Below are 22,094 nucleotides of genomic sequence, written 5' to 3'. Positions count from 1 at the left end.
GCGAGTTCAGTGCAGGAATAGTAGAGGATGCAGTGACGGAGCTGTGTGCGAGTTCAGTGCAGGAATAGTAGAGGATGCAGTGACGGAGCGGTGTGCGAGTTCAGCTCAGGAATAGTAGAGGATGCAGTGACGGAGCGGTGTGCGAGTTCAGTGCAGGAATAGTAGAGGATGCAGTGACGGAGCTGTGTGCGAGTTCAGTGTAGGAATAGTAGAGGATGCAGTGACGGAGCGGTGTGCGAGTTCAGTGCAGGAATAGTACAGGATGCAGTGACGGAGCGGTGTGCGAGTTCAGTGCAGGAATAGTAGAGGATGCAGTGACGGAGCGGTGCGCGAGTTCAGTGTAGGAATGGCAGAGGATGCAGTGACGGAGCTGTGTGAGAGTTCAGTGCAGGAATAGTAGAGGATGCAGTGACGGAGCGGTGTGCGAGTTCAGTGCAGGAATAGTAGAGGATGCAGTGACGGAGCGGTGTGCGAGTTCAGTGCAGGAATAGTAGAGGATGCAGTGACGGAGCGGTGTGCGAGTTCAGTGCAGGAATAGTAGAGGATACAGTGACGGAGCTGTGTGTGAGTTCAGTGCAGGAATAGTAGAGGACGCAGTGACGGAGCTGTGTGTGAGTTCAGTGCAGGAATAGTAGAGGTTGCAGTGACGGAGCGGTGTGCGAGTTCAGTGCAGGAATAGTAGAGAATGCAGTGACGGAGCGGTGTGCGAGTTCAGTGCAGGAATAGTAGAGGATGCAGTGACGGAGCGGTGTGCGAGTTCAGCTCAGGAATAGTAGAGGATGCAGTGACGGAGCGGTGTGCGAGTTCAGTGCAGGAATAGTAGAGGATGCAGTGACGGAGCGGTGTGTGAGTTCAGTGCAGGAATAGTAGAGGATGCAGTGACGGAGCTGTGTGCGAGTTCAGTGCAGGAATAGTAGAGGATGCAGTGACGGAGCTGTGTGCGAGTTCAGTGTAGGAATGGCAGAGGATGCAGTGATGGAGCGGTGTGCGAGTTCAGTGCAGGAATAGTAGAGGATGCAGTGACGGAGCTGTGTGCGAGTTCAGTGCAGGAATAGTAGAGGATGCAGTGACGGAGCGGTGTGCGAGTTCAGTGCAGGAATAGTAGAGGATGCAGTGACAGAGCTGTGTGCGAGTTCAGTGCAGGAATAGTAGAGGATGCAGTGACGGAGCTGTGTGCGAGTTCAATGCAGGAATAGTAGAGGATGCAGTGACGGAGCGGTGTGCGAGTTCAGTGCAGGAATAGTAGAGGAAGCAGTGACGGAGCGGTGTGCGAGTTCAGCTCAGGAATAGTAGAGGATGCAGTGACGGAGCGGTGTACGAGTTCAGTGCAGGAATAGTAGAGGATGCAGTGACGGAGCTGTGTGCGAGTTCAGTGCAGGAATAGTAGAGGTTGCAGTGACGGAGCTGTGTGCGAGTTCAGTGCAGGAATAGTAGAGGATGCAGTGACGGAGCTGTGTGCGAGTTCAGTGCAGGAATAGTAGAGGATGCAGTGACGGAGCTGTGTGCGAGTTCAGTGCAGGAATAGTAGAGGATGCAGTGACGGAGCTGTGTGTGAGTTCAGTGCAGGAATAGTAGAGGATGCAGTGACGGAGCGGTGTGCGAGTTCAGTGCAGGAATAGTAGAGGATGCAGTGACAGAGCTGTGTGCGAGTTCAGTGCAGGAATAGTAGAGGATGCAGTGACGGAGCGGTGTGCGAGTTCAGTGCAGGAATGGCAGAGGTTGCAGTGACGGAGCTGTGTGTGAGTTCAGTGCAGGAATAGTAGAGGATGCAGTGACGGAGCGGTGTGCGAGTTCAGTGCAGGAATAGTAGAGGATGCAGTGACGGAGCGGTGTGCGAGTTCAGTGCAGGAATAGTAGAGGATGCAGTGACGGAGCGGTGTGCGAGTTCAGCTCAGGAATAGTAGAGGATGCAGTGACGGAGCGGTGTGCGAGTTCAGTGCAGGAATAGTAGAGGATGCAGTGACGGAGCTGTGTGCGAGTTCAGTGTAGGAATAGTAGAGGATGCAGTGACGGAGCGGTGTGCGAGTTCAGTGCAGGAATAGTACAGGATGCAGTGACGGAGCGGTGTGCGAGTTCAGTGCAGGAATAGTAGAGGATGCAGTGACGGAGCGGTGCGCGAGTTCAGTGTAGGAATGGCAGAGGATGCAGTGACGGAGCGGTGTGAGAGTTCAGTGCAGGAATAGTAGAGGATGCAGTGACGGAGCGGTGTGCGAGTTCAGTGCAGGAATAGTAGAGGATGCAGTGACAGAGCGGTGTGCGAGTTCAGTGCAGGAATAGTAGAGGATGCAGTGACGGAGCGGTGTGCGAGTTCAGTGCAGGAATAGTAGAGGATGCAGTGACGGAGCGGTGTGCGAGTTCAGTGCAGGAATAGTAGAGGTTGCAGTGACGGAGCTGTGTGTGAGTTCAGTGCAGGAATAGTAGAGGATGCAGTGACGGAGCGGTGTGCGAGTTCAGTGCAGGAATAGTAGAGGATGCAGTGACGGAGCTGTGTGCGAGTTCAGTGCAGGAATAGTAGAGGATGCAGTGACGGAGCGGTGTGCGAGTTCAGTGCAGGAATAGTAGAGGATGCAGTGACGGAGCGGTGTACGAGTTCAGTGCAGGAATAGTAGAGGATGCAGTGACGGAGCTGTGTGCGAGTTCAGTGCAGGAATAGTAGAGGATGCAGTGACGGAGCGGTGTGCGAGTTCAGTGCAGGAATAGTAGAGGATGCAGTGACGGAGCTGTGTGCGAGTTCAGCTCAGGAATAGTAGAGGATGCAGTGACGGAGCGGTGTGCGAGTTCAGTGCAGGAATAGTAGAGGATGCAGTGACGGAGCTGTGTGCGAGTTCAGTGTAGGAATAGTAGAGGATGCAGTGACGGAGCGGTGTGCGAGTTCAGTGCAGGAATAGTAGAGGATGCAGTGACGGAGCGGTGTGCGAGTTCAGTGCAGGAATAGTAGAGGATGCAGTGACGGAGCGGTGTGCGAGTTCAGTGCAGGAATAGTAGAGGTTGCAGTGACGGAGCGGTGTGCGAGTTCAGTGCAGGAATAGTAGAGGATGCAGTGACGGAGCGGTGTGCGAGTTCAGTGCAGGAATAGTAGAGGATGCAGTGACGGAGCGGTGTGCGAGTTCAGTGCAGGAATAGTAGAGGATGCAGTGACGGAGCGGTGTGTGAGTTCAGTGCAGGAATAGTAGAGGATGCAGTGACGGAGCTGTGTGCGAGTTCAGTGCAGGAATAGTAGAGGATGCAGTGACGGAGCTGTGTGCGAGTTCAGTGTAGGAATGGCAGAGGATGCAGTGACGGAGCTGTGTGCGAGTTCAGTGTAGGAATGGCAGAGGATGCAGTGACGGAGCTGTGTGCGAGTTCAGTGCAGGAATAGTAGAGGATGCAGTGACGGAGCGGTGTGCGAGTTCAGTGCAGGAATAGTAGAGGACGCAGTGACGGAGCGGTGTGCGAGTTCAGTGCAGGAATAGTAGAGGATGCAGTGACGGAGCGGTGTGCGAGTTCAGTGCAGGAATAGTAGAGGATGCAGTGACGGAGCGATGTGCGAGTTCAGTGCAGGAATAGTAGAGGATGCAGTGACGGAGCGGTGTGTGAGTTCAGTGCAGGAATAGTAGAGGATGCAGTGACGGAGCTGTGTGCGAGTTCAGTGCAGGAATAGTAGAGGATGCAGTGACGGAGCTGTGTGCGAGTTCAGTGTAGGAATGGCAGAGGATGCAGTGATGGAGCGGTGTGCGAGTTCAGTGCAGGAATAGTAGAGGATGCAGTGACGGAGCTGTGTGCGAGTTCAGTGCAGGAATAGTAGAGGATGCAGTGACGGAGCGGTGTGCGAGTTCAGTGCAGGAATAGTAGAGGATGCAGTGACGGAGCGGTGTGCGAGTTCAGCTCAGGAATAGTAGAGGATGCAGTGACGGAGCGGTGTGCGAGTTCAGCTCAGGAATAGTAGAGGATGCAGTGACAGAGCTGTGTGCGAGTTCAGTGCAGGAATAGTAGAGGATGCAGTGACGGAGCTGTGTGCGAGTTCAATGCAGGAATAGTAGAGGATGCAGTGACGGAGCGGTGTGCGAGTTCAGTGCAGGAATAGTAGAGGATGCAGTGACGGAGCGGTGCGAGTTCAGTGCAGGAATAGTAGAGGATGCAGTGACGGAGCGGTGTGCGAGTTCAGTGCAGGAATAGTAGAGGATGCAGTGACGGAGCGGTGTGCGAGTTCAGCTCAGGAATAGTAGAGGATGCAGTGACGGAGCGGTGTGCGAGTTCAGTGCAGGAATAGTAGAGGATGCAGTGACGGAGCGGTGTGCGAGTTCAGTGCAGGAATAGTAGAGGATGCAGTGACGGAGCTGTGTGCGAGTTCAGTGCAGGAATAGTAGAGGGTGCAGTGACGGAGCGGTGTACGAGTTCAGTGCAGGAATAGTAGAGGATGCAGTGACGGAGCGGTGTGCGAGTTCAGTGCAGGAATAGTAGAGGATGCAGTGATGGAGCGGTGTGCGAGTTCAGCTCAGGAATAGTAGAGGATGCAGTGACGGAGCGGTGTGCGAGTTCAGCTCAGGAATAGTAGAGGATGCAGTGACGGAGCGGTGTGCGAGTTCAGCTCAGGAATAGTAGAGGATGCAGTGACGGAGCTGTGTGAGAGTTCATACTGTCGGAGTGTGGTGCCCCCTGCTGGTGGGTCTCCGGGTTGTTCATGGCCCAGTCAAGCTGGCATCGGAATATGTCTCTGTCATCTGTGTGGATCAGCTCAAAAACGCTCTGATGGATGATGTCAGACTGTGAGTAGAGAAGCACATTATCACACGGCAACTACACAGGGACATGCGTTATCACACGGCAACTACACAGGGACATGCGTTATCACACGGCAACTACACAGGGACATGCGTTATCACACGGCAACTACACAGGGACATGCGTTATCACACGGCAACTACACAGGGACATGCGTTATCACACGGCAACTACACAGGGACATGCGTTATCACACGGCAACTACACAGGGACATGCGTTATCACACGGCAACTACACAGGGACATGCGTTATCACACGGCAACTACACAGGGACATGCGTTATCACACGGCAACTACACAGGGACATGCGTTATCACACGGCAACTACACAGGGACATGCGTTATCACACGGCAACTACACAGGGACATGCGTTATCACACGGCAACTACACAGGGACATGCGTTATCACACGGCAACTACACAGGGACATGCGTTATCACACAGCAACTACACAGGGACATGCGTTATCACACGGCAACTACACAGGGACATGCGTTATCACACGGCAACTACACAGGGACATGTGTTATCACACGGCAACTACACAGGGACATGCGTTATCACACGGCAACTACACAGGGACATGCGTTATCACACGGCAACTACACAGGGACATGCGTTATCACACGGCAACTACACAGGGACATGCATTATCACACAGCAACTACACAGGGACATGCGTTATCACACGGCAACTACACAGGGACATGCGTTATCACACGGCAACTACACAGGGACATGCATTATCACACAGCAACTACACAGGGACATGCGTTATCACACGGCAACTACACAGGGACATGTGTTATCACACGGCAACTACACAGGGACATGCATTATCACACAGCAACTACACAGGGACATGCGTTATCACACGGCAACTACACAGGGACATGCGTTATCACACGGCAACTACACAGGGACATGCGTTATCACACGGCAACTACACAGGGACATGCATTATCACACAGCAACTACACAGGGACATGCGTTATCACACGGCAACTACACAGGGACATGCGTTATCACACGGCAACTACACAGGGACATGCGTTATCACACGGCAACTACACAGGGACATGCATTATCACACAGCAACTACACAGGGACATGCGTTATCACACGGCAACTACACAGGGAGCCTTCCCCTTACTTCCCTCGTTGCTCACTCACACTCACCTGGTGGAAGCCCAGGTAGTCCTGAATGGTGGGAGAGGCGTAGAAGATGAAACCATCGCATGTCACCGCCAGAACAAAGCCATTCAGAGCCTGCGAGGGAGAAAGCATGCGGTGTGAGAGGGGCACTGACTGCACATTTACCTTGGGCTGCCTCTCAGGTTACACAAGCAGCACCTGGCCCCCTGCGCCCAGCACAATGCGCCCACACATCAACCAGAGAGAGGTTCCCTTCACCGTGGGGCCCTTTCGATCTGTTCCAGAACATGTGCAAGCAGCACACCTCTCCTCTGTATACACATCTCTTATATATATATGTGTGTGTATACCTCTCCTCTGTATACACATCTCTTATATATATATATATGTGTGTGTACACCTCTCCTCTGTGTATACACATCTCTTATATATATATATATGTGTGTGTGTGTACACCTCTCCTCTGTGTATACACATCTCATATATATATGTGTGTGTGTGTACACCTCTCCTCTGTATACACATCTCTTATATATATATATATATGTGTGTGTACACCTCTCCTCTGTGTATACACATCTCTTATATATATGTGTGTGTGTGTACACCTCTCCTCTGTGTATACACATCTCATATATATATATGTGTGTGTGTACACCTCTCCTCTGTATACACATCTCTTATATATATATATGTGTGTGTACACCTCTCCTCTGTATACACATCTCTTATATATATATGTGTGTGTGTGTACACCTCTCCTCTGTATACACATCTCTTATATATATATATATATGTGTGTGTGTACACCTCTCCTCTGTATACACATCTCTTATATATATATGTGTGTGTGTGTACACCTCTCCTCTGTGTATACACATCTCTTATATATATATGTGTGTGTGTGTACACCTCTCCTCTGTGTATACACATCTCTTATATATATATGTGTGTGTGTGTGTGTACACCTCTCCTCTGTATACACATCTCTTATATATATATATGTGTGTGTGTGTGTACACCTCTCCTCTGTGTATACACATCTCTTATATATATATATGTGTGTGTGTGTGTACACCTCTCCTCTGTGTATACACATCTCTTATATATATATGTGTGTGTGTGTACACCTCTCCTCTGTGTATACACATCTCTTATATATATATGTGTGTGTGTGTACACCTCTCCTCTGTATACACATCTCTTATATATATATATATATGTGTGTGTGTGTACACCTCTCCTCTGTGTATACACATCTCTTATATATATATGTGTGTGTGTACACCTCTCCTCTGTATACACATCTCTTATATATATATGTGTGTGTGTGTGTACACCTCTCCTCTGTGTATACACATCTCTTATATATATATATATATGTGTGTGTGTGTACACCTCTCCTCTGTATACACATCTCTTATATATATATGTGTTTGTGTGTACACCTCTCCTCTGTGTATACACATCTCTTATATATGTGTGTGTGTACACCTCTCCTCTGTATACACATCTCTTATATATATATATGTGTGTGTGTGCACACCTCTCCTCTGTGTATACACATCTCTTATATATGTGTGTGTACACCTCTCCTCTGTGTATACACATCTTGTGTGTGTGTGTACACCTCTCCTCTGTGTATACACATCTTGTGTGTGTGTGTGTGTGTATACCTCTCCTCAGTGTATACACATTGTGTGTGTGTGTGTGTGTGTGTGTGTGTGTGCACACCTCTCCTCTGTGTATACACATTTTGTGTGTGTGTACATCTTGCCTCAGTGTATACACATTGTGTGTGTGTGTGTGTGCACACCTCTCCTCTGTGTATACACATTTTGTGTGTGTGTGTATACCTCTCCTCAGTGTATACACATTTTGTGTGTGTGTACATGTTGCCTCTGTGTATACCCTCTTAAAACGCCAAACCCGAAAAAAGGAGCCAAGCATCCTCAATGTAACTTACATATGACAAATACAAACCGACGTCTCAAAAAAGTCCAATAAATACAATTTATATTTGCATTTATTGGACTTTTTTGAGGCGCCGGTTTGTATTTGTGATATGTATGTTTCCCTGGTCTCGTTCGGTCGGTTTGTTATCAGGCAGCCCTGCTTATATGTATGTATACACCTTCTGCTAACACCTCCTCCTCCTCTATCGATCTCTCTGTGGGGCTACCCCAGGGCTCTGTCCTGCGACCTCTTCTCTTTTCTCTGTACACACTCTCTCTAGGTGACCTAATAACATCTTTTGGGTTTAAATATCACCTCTACGCTGACGACACACAAATTTACCTTTCAACACCTGACCTTACATCTGCTATACAGACCAAAGTTTCTGAATGTCTCTCTGCTATATCATCCTGGATGGCCCTCCGTCGCCTTAAACTCAACATGGCTAAAACAGAGCTCCTCATACTTCCTCCCAAACCTGGCCCTACTACCTCCTTCCACATTACTGTTGGAACTACGATCATTCACCCAGTAGCCCAAGCACGCTGCCTAGGGGTCACACTCGACTCCTCTCTCACATTCGCCCCTCACATTCAAAACATTTCTAAAACTTGTTGCTTTTTCCTCCGCAATATAACTAAGATACGCCCTTTCCTCTGTTGCTCGACTGCTAAAACTCTGACTCAGGCCCCCATTCTCTCCCGTCTTGATTACTGTAACCTCCTGCTGTCCGGCCTTCCTGCCTCTCACCTGTCTCCCCTACAATCTATCCTAAATGCTGCTGCCAGATCACTCTACTCTTTCCTAGATCTGTCTCAGCATCTCCCCTCATGAAATCCCTCTCCTGGCTTCCGATCAAATCCCGCATCTCACACTCCATTGTTCTCCTCACTTTTAAAGCTTTACACTCTTCTGCCCCTCCTTACATCTCAGCCCTAATTTCTCGCTATGCACCATCCCGACTCTTGCGTTCTGCTCAAGGATGTCTTCTTCTACCCCCTTTTTATCTAAAGCCCTCTCCCGCCTTAAACCTTTTTCACTGACTGCCCCACACCTCTGGAATGACCTTCCCCTCAGTACCCGACTAGCACCCTCTCTATCCACCTTTAAGACCCACCTTAAGACACACTTGCTTAAAGAAGCATACGAATAGCACTGTGAACATTCTGAACACATGATACATAAAGATTGGCCCCCTGCAGACGCACTTACCAGAACTCCCTCCTACTGTCTCTGTTCGTTCTACCTACCTACCAATTAGACTTTAAGCTCCTCGGGGCAGGGACTCCTCTTCCTTAATGTTACGTTTATGTCTAAAGCACTTATTCCCATGATCTGTTATTTATATTATCTGTTATTTATATTATCTGTTATTTATATTATCTGTTATTTATTCGATTACCACGTGTATTACTACTGTGAAGCGCTATGTACATTAATGGCGCTATATAAATAAAGACATACAATACATACTCTGTACACTTTGATTATATTTAGTCACTAGTGGGCACCACACATATTGTTTGTAAGCAGAAGCGCTTTCAGCACTTTCCTTTTTTGTCGTATCCTCAATGTAACTGCTGCAAAACAGAAGCAGTGTAACCATGAAGTGACACTGTGTCACAAAGTGATACAAATATCAATAAAAACAACATTGTGTCAGAGTAACTAAACATATAAATAATTACATAAAGGACATAATACTATTAATAGACACAGAATAGGTAAAACACAAATAACATACAAGTGACCGGGAATATCAGCGTTAGTCATAAAGGACGAGAGAAAAAACAGCGCTAAAAGGTAGTAACCCCAGGTGATCTGACATTATCTTATCGTTTGCCAATCTGTTTGAGCAGATATGAGGATCTCTTTATAATTTCTGATCACAAATTTAGGCAATGTATCCTCTATTATAACAGATACATTGACGATCTTTTTATCTTATGGACGGGTTCACATGCCGAGTTATTGACGTTTGTACATGAGCTTAATACTTTGAATGACCGCATTCGCTGTACATTACTTTCGAATACCGTTTTGGCTCCACGTAAACATGCTTTCTACAAATGCCAAGGTTGCATGATGTGCAGAAGTGGACTGATCCAGGGGACTTCATTCAAACACCGGCATTCTAACAAGGAGATCAAGAGTTCTTGATTCCCTACCTGTCACTCAAAGCCTATATATTTGAGAGCAAATGGAATGCTGTCCATAGGTTTTGCTAAATATATGATACGTGACTTAAACCTGCAGACCATGCAATATCCTACATGTTTGTTTGTTTTTTTAAATAAATTGTCTCTGTACTATGAGAAAATACTTGTAGCATTTTATTTAAACCCACTCTGAATTACATGTTTAATGTATTATAATGTAACAGGCATCTTTTGTTTCTATAGCAACCATTGACAAAGTCACATCCCCTTCTGAAACAGACTCTGGCACGCCCCTTTTTGAGCCCTGCCCTCTCTCTAGCAGTGCACCAATTGTATCGAGTGACTGCCTGGTCACATGATCTTCCCCACAGAACTTTGCATCTTTGGTCCTCTTCTTCTACACGTACAGCCATTTAGTGAACCCCCCCCCCCCCGAGCCAAATCTTCACCGCTTAATCACAGGAGAACGGATCGGTTGGAAACTTAGCTAATTACTTATCATTGTGTGGATTGTATTCATGCACATATTAAAGGGAAGAAATAAAAATAAAAACCGGCAGCTTGGACGGCTGCTTTAAGGCAGTCCCCTCTCCTACACTGACACCGCGTACTTCCGACAGTATAGCTCTGGCTCGGGGCAGTACCAGCTGTCGCCACAGTTTATTATTACCTCTGAAGTTATATTGATTTGGGTATGCGGACATATATATGATGGCTTTTATAGCTCAGATGGGACCATTTTTTATTCTTATTTTTGTCTCTCCCTTTGTGACCAAGGCTGCGCTTATAGTGCCAGCGACAGCCACATCGCGTCAAAACAAATGCATTGCCGCCGTCGCGTGCGCTTATAGTAAGCGCGACACGACAGAGCGACGGCTTGGTTGCGATCGCTGGAAGTCGTCTCCATTTGATTTTTGCAGTGACCGCAGCGTGACGTCGCCGGTACAATAAGCGCAGCCTGACGTCGCCGGCACTATAAGCGCAGCCTGACGTCGCCGGCACTATAAGCGCAGCCTGACGTCGCCGGCACTATAAGCGCAGCCTGACGTCGCCGGCACTATAAGCGCAGCCTGACGTCGCCGGCACTATAAGCGCAGCCTGACGTCGCCGGCACTATAAGCGCAGCCTGACGTCGCCGGCACTATAAGCGCAGCCTGACGTCGCCGGCACTATAAGCGGAGCCTGACATCGCCGGCACTATAAGCGCAGCCTGACGTCGCCGGCACTATAAGCGGAGCCTGACGTCGCCGGCACTATAAGCGCAGCCTAATGCTGACATTCCCGGTCACTTGTATGTTATTTATGTGTTACATATTCTGTAGTATTACGTCCTATTATTATGTTGCTTTTATTGCTTTTATTGCTCCTTGTGTCACTTTGTGACTGTGTCACGTTATGGTTACACTGCTTATGTTTTGCAGCAGTTACGTTGAGGATGCGTGGCGGCTTTTGTCTGGTTTGACGCACTAAGAGGGTGTATATAGCACACTTTGCTTATTGCACATGATCTTGGTAAAGGTTCGCAGGCGGACCGAACGCAGGTCACTGCAAATAAATCCCTTCTATTGTGACACAGTGCTGAAGTGCCACTTGTTTCATTTTTGCATCTTAGATTGTCAGCAGTTTGTGCTGCTGCACTGGGGCGTTGTCGCTGAGCGCTGGGGCGTTGTCGCTGAGCGCTGGGGCGTTGTCGCTGAGCGCTGGGGCGTTGTCGCTGAGCGCTGGGGCGTTGTTGCTGAGCGCTGGGGCGTTGTCGCTGAGCGCTGGGGCGTTGTCGCTGAGCGCTGGGGCGTTGTCGCTGAGCATCTGTGGCAGTTTCCTACAGAATCGTGAGCGCACCTCTTTCTGAACTAACCTCTCTATGTATACACCTTTTGTGTGTTGTACCTGTCCTCTGTGTATATACCTTGTGTGTGTGTGTGTGTGTGTGTACCTCTCCTCTGTGTATATACCTCGTGTGTGTGTGTGTGTACCTCTCCTCTGTGTATAGTTTCTGTGTTTGTGTGTGTACCTCTCCTTAGTGTATACATCTTTTTTGTGTATATCTACCTCTCCTTAGTGTATACACCTTTTGTGTGTTGTACCTCTCCTCTGTGTATATACCTTGTGTGTGTGTGTACCTCTCTTCTGTGTATAGTTTCTGTGTGTGTGTGTGTACCTCTGTACTGTGTGTACTCCGCTTGCATGTGTCTCACCTGCAGCAGTAACTCCCCCTCACTGCAGGACACTCCGTGTATCTGGATGTTCTCGGCACTGACACCATCACCTGTCCGGCTGCGAGTCTTTGGCAGGGAGGCTGAGATCAAGGGAGAGAGGTGTATGAGGGAACCCTGGAGAGCGTGCGTGTGTGTGTGTGTGTGTGTGTATATACAGTGGTTGACAAATCACCAAAAAATCTACTCGCCACCTAGTACCAAACGTGTGCTGTTTGGGCCAATATTTACTCGCCCGGGGGTTAAATCCACTCGCCCGGGGCGAGCAAATGTATAGGTTTCTCGAACACTGTATATATATATATATATATATATATATATATATATATATGTATATGTATATGTATATGTATATATATATATATAAAGATAGATACACACACATACATCACAAATACACCCTACGATAGACAAACTGATAGAACACACCCAGGATTAGCTCAAATTATCAGAGTTTGTGCAGAATACTGCAGTACACCCCAACATACCCCAAAACGGAGAACAATGAATAGAAAATCCATGGTTTTGCACATTGGTCAATTTTACATTGGATGCTCCAGAGTGGGAGCTGGGAATATATGTGTAGGTTTGTGCAACTGATGGACAAACCAAAAATATAGTTTACCCAACAGCATTAGAATAAAAATACATAAACATTTTCTCATTAGGAAATGAAAAAAAATGTAATTATCCATTTCTATATCTCAGTATTGTTGGTTTCTTAGAATTCCCGAACAATGCCGGGTAATTTCAACTAGTATTAAATGTAGTGTAATACAGTATAATAAAAGAGTAGCTACCGCAATGCAATATAATGATTATATATACACACACACTGCAGAATAAATGAGTTCTTCAGTATTAGGTGATACCTTTTTTATTTGGACTAACAATTTATGTCATAGGACAAGCTTTCGAGAGTTCTCCTCTCTTCTTCAGGTCAGCAATACTGATATACACAGGAATCTATGGTTAAAACAGTGTACCAGTAGAAAAAAAACCAGATATGTACTGTAGATAAGGTAGGGTGTTAAAAGTGTATCTACAGTACATATCTGTTTTTGTTTGTTTTTTTCTACTGTTTTAACTATAGATTCCTGTGTATATCAGTATTGCTGACCTGAAGAAGAGAGGAGAACTCTCGAAAGCTTGTCCTATGACAAAAATTGTTAGTCCAAATAAAAAAGGTATCACCTAATACTGAAGAACTAATTTATTCTGCACTATCGCAACTGGACTAACACGGCAATTTCCGTTTTATATATATATATAAAATATATATATGTATATACACATATAAACATATACACATATACACACAGCTCAACCCCGTTACAACGCGGATCCGCTTATAGCGCGATGTCTGCGTGGCTCCCAATTTTCATATTTATGAATACTTTACAACACGATTATTGGTATCTTAAATACTTTATTGTACAATGCATACAATTGTACATTATTTCTAACGCGATCCGTTTATAACGCGATGTGATTCTTTGGACCCCAAATACAACGTTCTAAGGTGGTTGAGCTGTATATATATATATATATATATATATATATATATATATATATATATATATAGTATATTTATATATATATATATATATATATATATATATATATATATATATATATATATATACATATACACACACACACATACACACGTTATAATAACAGAACTGTGTGCGGTCTCTTATTGCTGGACCCTCATCTGGTAATTATACTTCTATTATTCATATGGGACAAGCATCAAATTCATTGGAATACGAGTGAGTGCAAACTGTTATAATATATATATATATATATATATATCTACTATATATTTCTGAAAGCATTGTATGTATGTATGTTTCACTGTGTTCCCTGTCCCTAGCGGCAATCTCATTGGTCCCTTGGCCCGCCGCCCCCGCACACCTCTCATTGGCCTCACACACTCACACCACCCCCTTGGCCCGCCCCCCACACCTCTCATTGGCCTGAGGCGGAGTGACAGGCCAAAGGTCCAAAAAACACACACACACACACACACACACACACACACACACACACCACACACCTCTCTCTGTCCTCTCCCCCTCCATCACACTCACCTCCCCACCTCCCCCCCTCCCGGTGCTCCACTCACCTCCCCGCCTCCCCTCCGCTCCACTCACCTCCCAGCCTCCCTCCGCTCCACTCACCTCCCTCCCGCTCCACTCCCTCCCGCTCCACTCACCTCCCTCCCACTCCACTCACCTCACCTCCCGCTCCACTCACCTCCCTCAAGCTGCACTCCCTCTCCACTCACCTCCCTCCACCTCCCTCCCGCTCCACTCACCTCCCTCCCAGGCGCGGGGACAGGCAGTGGGCAGGGCAGCCTGCGCTGCCACGCGGCACCTAAGATGGCGGCGGACGGAAGGACCCCCTTCTCCCTCGCGGACTTAAGTAACATGGCGGCGGCCGAAGGAGAGGTGACGTGTGTGTGTGTGTCACTGTGTGTGTGTGTGACACTTTGTGTGTGTGTGACACTTTGTGTGTGTGTGTTACACTGTGTGTGTGTGTGTGTGCCCCCCTCCTGTCCACTCTCCTCCTCCTCCTGTCCACTCTCCTCCCCCTCCTGTCCACTCTCCTCCCCCTCCTGTCCACTCTCCTCCCCCTCCTGTCCACTCTCCTCCCCCTCCTGTCCACTGCCCCCCCCTCCTGTCCACTGCCCCCCGCCCCCCCCCCCCTCATGTCCACTGCCCCCCCCTCCTGTCCACTACCCCCCTCCTGTCCACTGTCCCCATCCCCTCCTGTCCACGTCCCCTCCTGTCCACTGTCCCCGTCCCTCCCCTCCTCCTGTCCACTGTCCCTCCCCCCACCTTTTCCTAGCGGCAAATTTAACTCACGGGCAACGCCGGGTCATATATACATATATATATATATATATAGCAACTGTAAATATATATATATATATATATCATTGTGAGTAGCTACTCTCATTCATTTACATTACATATTATTATATTACATTTCATATGCTATCTTATCACATCCTTTTTTACACGGCATCTTATCACATAACATGTCCTTTACTACATGGCATAATATATTACATGACATTATACCATATATTGTTACATTATCTGTTATATAATATGACAATATGTTCATTTGCTTTACATAACATAACACTTTACATCAGCAGTCAACGAATGTATTTAAACAAGATAATGATGTGTTCCTTTTGGTCTCACCAGGTTTATTCTTTCATGGATCAAAAATCTGCAGCAATACAAATATATATAAGAAAACAAGGTTGCAATTACAGGATTGAAGCAGGGGGTCTCCGGGGCCGAACTGTTCACTTCTGCTCCGGGGACCCCGTGCGTCCAGAGAATGATGTCACGGCTTCCTATTGCCCTGCGTGACGTGGGACACTGAATGCCGCCATTATGTTAGGCACACAGTTCCCTAGCTCCGTAGTGGTGCTGGTATCTATGCAGGTAGGGAAGTGCGTGCCTAACATAATGGCGGCATTAAATGTCCCACGTCACGCGGGCCAATAGGAAGCCGTGACGTCTTCCGGTGTGGCTTCCTATTGGCCAGCGTGACCGGGACATTTAAACTTGACGGGCTACCAGCAGCACCTGTGGGGATAAGCATCTCTGGATGCAGGGGGGGGTGGGGGGGGGGGGGGGGGGGGGGGGGGGAATTCAGCTCCAGAGACCTCCTGCTTCAAACCTGTAATAAAAATAATAATAATAATTAAAACGCAATGCAGCCTGTTCTGCTGCTTTAAACCCCCTTGGATGTACATTATAATTAAGCCTGACAAAGGAGCCAGCAGCCCTTGTAACATGGCTGTAATTTGCACATGTAACAGCGGGTGTCTGCTGACTTCCCTTCCATTATGTGGTCTTCTATATTTTTGTATTGCTGCAGATTTTTGATACATTAAAGAAGAAACTTGGGGATGATGGGGGAGATAGTAAATGGGGAATCTGATGCCAGATTCTGATAGGAGGCTGTGTGACGATAGCTTTGATCTTAATCTTTGAAAATGCTATTATCTGTTTTATCTTTTTATTACTATTATTTGTGTTAATGTGTTGAATTTGGAAGTTATAAGTGATGAGCAATACTAAAAATTATTTTTGTGTAAAAGTATGTTTTTCTGTGTATTTTATTGTTTTTTTCTGAATTGTAATGTTGTTTGATGCTTGTAAACCCGATAAACCAGTATTTTGTAGGGGTGTGCATCCAGTGCTATGCAGGATCGAAGCACCCCTAACTAAGTGTGAAAGAGTCCCCCCCCTTCTTACCCCCGGTGAGGGGGTAACTGCTCCGCTGCTCAGCGGAACGCCGCGCGATTAGGGAATTTATGGGGGTGACCATTTTGTGGCAAGCTCGCATGCGCAGTGTTGGCAGCGCGGCAGCCATTTTGTAATGGCTCCTCACGGACTGAAACGGAACTACGAGTCCCAGAATCCTCAGGGGGAGGGTTGATCACATGGGCTGATCAAGCCAATGGAATGTATGCAGCCTGGAGGAGCAGGATATCCTCTGCGGGCGGAGAGCCCGCGAATCAGTTCTGATGGAGGCGCCAAGGGAACAGGAGCTAGTAAGCCCCTGGACTAGGCCAGACTTCCCTGCAGGCCCCAGTTAATGTTCTGAGACAAATTCTAGTTCTATATTGTAGGGAAGGCCCCAGATAGGGATCCTCCCCACCTTAGAACTACAGCCGCCCTACCGCACTGGTGGACAGATGTCCACGCGGCGGACTGTGGCCTTGGACGAGAGCTGCACGTGGCAGCACAGAGGTGGAACCTTCCGGCTGGAGACTTCACCCGCACCACCGAGACTGACCCCAAATTACCCGCCCCACCGAGACTGTCCCCAAATTAGCCGCACCACCGAGATTGACCCCAAATTAGCCGCACCACCGACACTGACCCCAAATTACCCGCACCACCGAGACTGACCCCAAATTACCCGCACCAACGAGACTGACCCCAAATTACCCGCACCACCGAGACTGACCTCAAATTACCCGCACCACAGAGACTGACCCAAATTACCAGCACCACCGAGACTGACCCCAAATTACCCGCACCACCGAGACTGACCCCAAATTACCCGCCCCACCGAGACTGACCCCAAATTACCCACCCCACCGAGACTGACCCCAAATTACCCACACCACCGAGACTGTCCCCAAATTACCCGCACCACCGAGACTCACCCAAATTACCCGCACCACCGAGACTCACCCAAATTACCCGCACCACCGACACTGTCCACAAATTACCCGCACCACCGACACTGTCCCCAAATTACCCGCACAACCGAGACTGTCCCCAAATTACCCGCCCCACCGAGACTGACCCCAAATTACCCGCACCACTGAGACTGACCCCAAATTACCCGCACCACCGAGACTGACCCCAAATTACCCGCACCACCGAGACTGATCCAAATTACCCGCACCACCGAGACTGACCCCTAATTACCCGCACCACCGAGACTGACCCCAAATTACCCGCAAAACCGAGACTGACCCGAAATTACCCGCACCACCGAGACTGACCCCAAATTACCCGCACCTCCGAGACTGACCCCAAATTACCCGCACCACCGAGACTGATCCAAATTACCCGCACCACCGAGACTGACCCCTAATTACCCGCACCACCGAGACTGACCCCAAATTACCCGCAAAACCGAGACTGACCCGAAATTACCCGCACCACCGAGACTGACCCCAAATTACCCGCACCTCCGAGACTGACCCCAAATTACCCGCACCACCGAGACTGACCCCAAATTACCCACACCACCGAGACTGACCCCAAATTACCCGCACCACCGAGACTGACCCCAAATTACCCGCACCACCGACATTGACCCCAAATTACCCGCACCACCGAGACTGACCCCAAATTACCCGCACCACCGAGACTGACCCCAAATTACCCGCACCACCGAGACTGACCCCAAATTACCCGCACCACCGAGACTGACCCCAAATTACCCGCACCACTGAGACTGATCCAAATTACCCGCACCACCGAGACTGACCCAAATTACCCGCACCACCGAGACTGACCCCAAATTACCCGCACCACTGAGACTGACTCAAATTACCCGCACCACCGACACTGACCCCAAATTACCCGCACCACCGAGACTGTCCCCAAATTACCCGCACCACCGAGACTGACCCCAAATTACCCGCACCACTGAGACGGACCCCAAATTACCCGCACCACTGAGACGGACCCAAATTACCCGCACCACCGACACTGACCCCAAATTACCCGCACCACCGAGACTCACCCAAATTACCCGCACCACCGACACTGACCCCAAATTACCCGCACCACTGAGACTGACCCAAATTACCCGCACCACTGAGACTGACCCAAATTACCCGCACCACCGAGACTGACCCCAAATTACCCGCACCACCGAGACTGACCCCAAATTACCCGCACGACCGACACTGACCCCAAATTACCCGCACCACCGACACTGACCCCAAATTACCCGCACCACCGACACTGACCCCAAATTACCCGCACCACCGAGACTGATCCCAAATTACCCGTACCACCGAGACTGACCCAAATTACCCGCACCACCGAGACTGACCCCAAATTACCCGCACCACCGCATCTGTCACCAAATTACCCGCACCACTGAGACTGACCCCAAATTACCCGCACCACCGAGACTGGCCCCAAATTACCCGCACCACCGAGACTGTCCCCAAATTACCCGCACCACCGACACTGACCCCAAATTACCCGCACCACCGAGACTGACTCCACATTACCCGCACCACCGAGACTGTCCCCAAATTACCCGCACCACCGAGACTGACTCCAAATTACCAGCACCACCGAGACTGTCCCCAAATTACCCGCACCACCGAGACTGTCCCCAAATTACCAGCACCACCGAGACTGTCCCCAAATTACCCGCACTACCGACACTGACCCCAAATTACCCGCACCACTGAGACTGACCCCAAATTACCCGCACCACCGACACTGACCCCAATCAGTATAAGACTGAGCCCAGTGAGCTGTTATATGCAGATTAACACTGGGAGGTGGAATCACATTGGTTTAATCAAAATACAAGCAATAAAAAAGTAAGATTGTGTATACTGTATATATGGCAGCGCGCGGTAAACACACCGGAAGCGCCTGAGCAGCGCGCGATAAACACGCCGGCAGCGCCTGAGCAGCAGGACCCTGAAGATTCTTCTATGTTCTCTAAAGAGATCAGCCTCTTTCCAACACGCTTTGTGTGTGACCTGTCGGTCTCTCACTCCGTGTGAGTGTCTCAGACTACACCTGTCGGTCTCTCACTCCGTGTGAGTGTCTCAGACTGCACCTGTCGGTCTCTCACTCCGTGTGACTGTCTCAGACTGCTCCTGTTGGTCTCTCACTCCGTGTGACTGTCTCAGACTGCTCCTGTTGGTCTCTCGCTCTGTGTGACTGTCTCAGACTGCTCCTGGCGGTCTCTCGCTCTGTGTGACTGTCTCAGACTGCTCCTGCCACGCTCCCTGTCTCTGTATGTGGGTCAGGCTCTCGCTCTGTGTGACTGTCTCAGACTGCTCCTGTCGGTCTCTCGCTCTGTGTGACTGTCTCAGACTGCTCCTGTCGGTCTCTCGCTCTGTGTGACTGTCTCAGACTGCTCCTGTTGGTCTCTCGCTCTGTGTGACTATCTCAGACTGCTCCTGGCGGTCTCTCGCTCTGTGTGAGTGTCTCAGACTGCTCCTGGCGGTCTCTCGCTCTGTGTGACTGTCCCAGACTGCTCCTGCCGCGCTCCCTGTCTCTGTATGTGGGTCAGGCTCTGCCGCTTCCTGAATTCATTCATTATTTAAACTACTTGTTTGTCTGGTTTTCTGGAAACGCAGGGAGAGGAGAGAGAGGAGGGAGGGAGAGGAGGGAGGGAGAGGAGGGAGAGAGAGGAGAGAGAGAGGAGAAAGGGAGAGGAGGGAGAGGAGGGAGGGAGAGGAGGGAGACAGGCTTGAAGGGGCGAGAAAAAGGGAGTGAGGGAGAGACAGTTGGAATAACGGAGGAGACTGGGGCACAAGTGATATAATGAAGACGAACTGGCAATTACTGTGTAATTTAGTCGGTATGTGTGGGACCTCAGTGAGGCATCACAAGGGCTTGTGTAAGAGTATGGACAAGAGAGAGGGGTCAGGCGAAAGAACGAACATACAGGAGGGAAAGAGACAGGGAAGATGGGACTAAGAGCAGGGGAGATAAGTGAGCAAGCCTCGTAACCTCCGACCTCAGCGCACAGTGCATGGGGGTGGAGGGGTCACCTACCTGAGAAGAATCCCTTGACCCTGAGATAGCCAACAAGGAGCCTGAGTATGGACAGCTTGTCCAGTCGCACCCGCACCTCCTCAGGGAAGGGCAGCAGGGAGGTCAGGGCACCCAGCTCCTGGTTCAGACGTGCACGGTGACGTTTCGAAGGGTTTGTCAGGGTGCCATCAGAGGGAGGGGTTAGCGGGCTGGGGGGACAAAATAACAGGGAGGTTGGCACAATGTGTGTGTAAGGGTGTGGGCTGCCACTGCGTGTGAGGCTGGCACTGCCCGTGTAAGGGTGGGGGCTGGCACTGCCACTGTGTGTGAGGCTGGCACTGCCCGTGTGTAAGGGTGGGGTCTGCCACTGTATGTGAAGCTGGCACTGCCACTGTGTGTGTGAGGGGGAGGCTGGCACTGCCCGTGTAAGGGTGAGGGCTACCACTGCGTGTGAGGCTGGCATTGAAACTGTGTGTGAGGCTGGCATTGCCACTGTGTGTGTCAGGGGGATGCTGGCACTGCCCGTGTGTAAGGGTGGGGTCTGCCACTGTGTGTGAAGCTGGCACTGCCACTGTGTGTGAGGGGGAGGCTGGCACTGCCCGTGTAAGGGTGGGGGCTGCCACTGCCACTGTGTGTGTGAGGGGGAGGCTGGCACTGCCACTGTGTATGAGGCTGGCACTGCCACTGAGAGGCTGGCACTGCCACTGTTTTTGTGAGGCGGAGGCTGGCACTGCCCGTGTAAGGGTGGGCTGCCACTGCGTGTGAGGCTGGCACTGCCACTGTGTGTGTTAGGGGGAGGTTGGCACTGCCCGTATAAGGGTGGGGGCTGGCACTGCCACTGTGTGTGTCAAGGGGAGGCTGGCACTGCCCGTGTGTAAGGGTGGGGGCTGCCACTGTGTGTGAGGCTGGCATTGCCACTGCGTGTGAGGCTGGCACTGCCACTGTGTGTGTTAGGGGGAGGTTGGCACTGCCCGTGTAAGGGTGGGGGCTAGCACTGCCACTGTGTGTGTCAAGGGGAGGCTGGCACTGCCCGTGTAAGGGTGGGGGCTGCCACAGCGTGTGAGGCTGGCATTTCCACAGTGTGTGTCAGGGGGAGGCTGGCACTACCCGTGTGTAAGGGTGGGGGCTGCCACTGTGTGTGAGGCTGGCATTGCCACTGCGTGTGAGGCTGGCACTGCCACTGTGTGTGTTAGGGGAAGGTTGGCACTGCCCGTGTAAGGGTGGGGGCTAGCACTGCCACTGTGTGTGTCAAGGGGAGGCTGGCACTGCCCGTGTAAGGGTGGGGGCTGCCACAGCGTGTGAGGCTGGCATTGCCACTGTGTGTGAGGCTGGCATTGCCACTGTGTGTGTCAGGGGGAGGCTGGCACTGCCCATGTGTAAGGGTGGGGTCTGCCACTGTGTGTGAAGCTGCACTGCCACTGTGTGTGAGGGGGAGGCTGGCACTGCCTGTGTAAGAGTCGGGGCTGCCACTGTGTGTGAGGCTGGCACTGCGATTGTGTGTATATGAGGCATAGGCTAGCACTGCCGCTGTGTGTACACAAGGGGGAGGCTGCC

The 22,094-nt window shown here is 49.8% G+C and overlaps 1 protein-coding gene across 1 annotated transcript in view; it reads right to left on the bottom strand.

The window, feature by feature from the left end:
- The window catches only part of LOC142498826 (uncharacterized), a 55,528-nt gene that overhangs the window by 31,661 nt on the left and 1,773 nt on the right, over positions 1–22,094 (bottom strand). Inside the window, exons 2-5 of the mRNA XM_075607378.1 lie at positions 20,562–20,749; positions 12,229–12,329; positions 5,943–6,032; positions 4,617–4,743 (exon numbers count right to left, since the gene is read on the bottom strand). Coding sequence (XP_075463493.1) covers positions 4,617–4,743; positions 5,943–6,032; positions 12,229–12,329; positions 20,562–20,749 — 506 coding nt within the window. The remainder of the gene's footprint in view (positions 1–4,616; positions 4,744–5,942; positions 6,033–12,228; positions 12,330–20,561; positions 20,750–22,094) is intronic.

This window comes from Ascaphus truei, chromosome 7, assembly GCF_040206685.1.
Source record: "Ascaphus truei isolate aAscTru1 chromosome 7, aAscTru1.hap1, whole genome shotgun sequence".
Lineage (NCBI taxonomy): Eukaryota > Metazoa > Chordata > Amphibia > Anura > Ascaphidae > Ascaphus > Ascaphus truei.
This window is presented reverse-complemented; position numbering and strand designations above follow the sequence as displayed.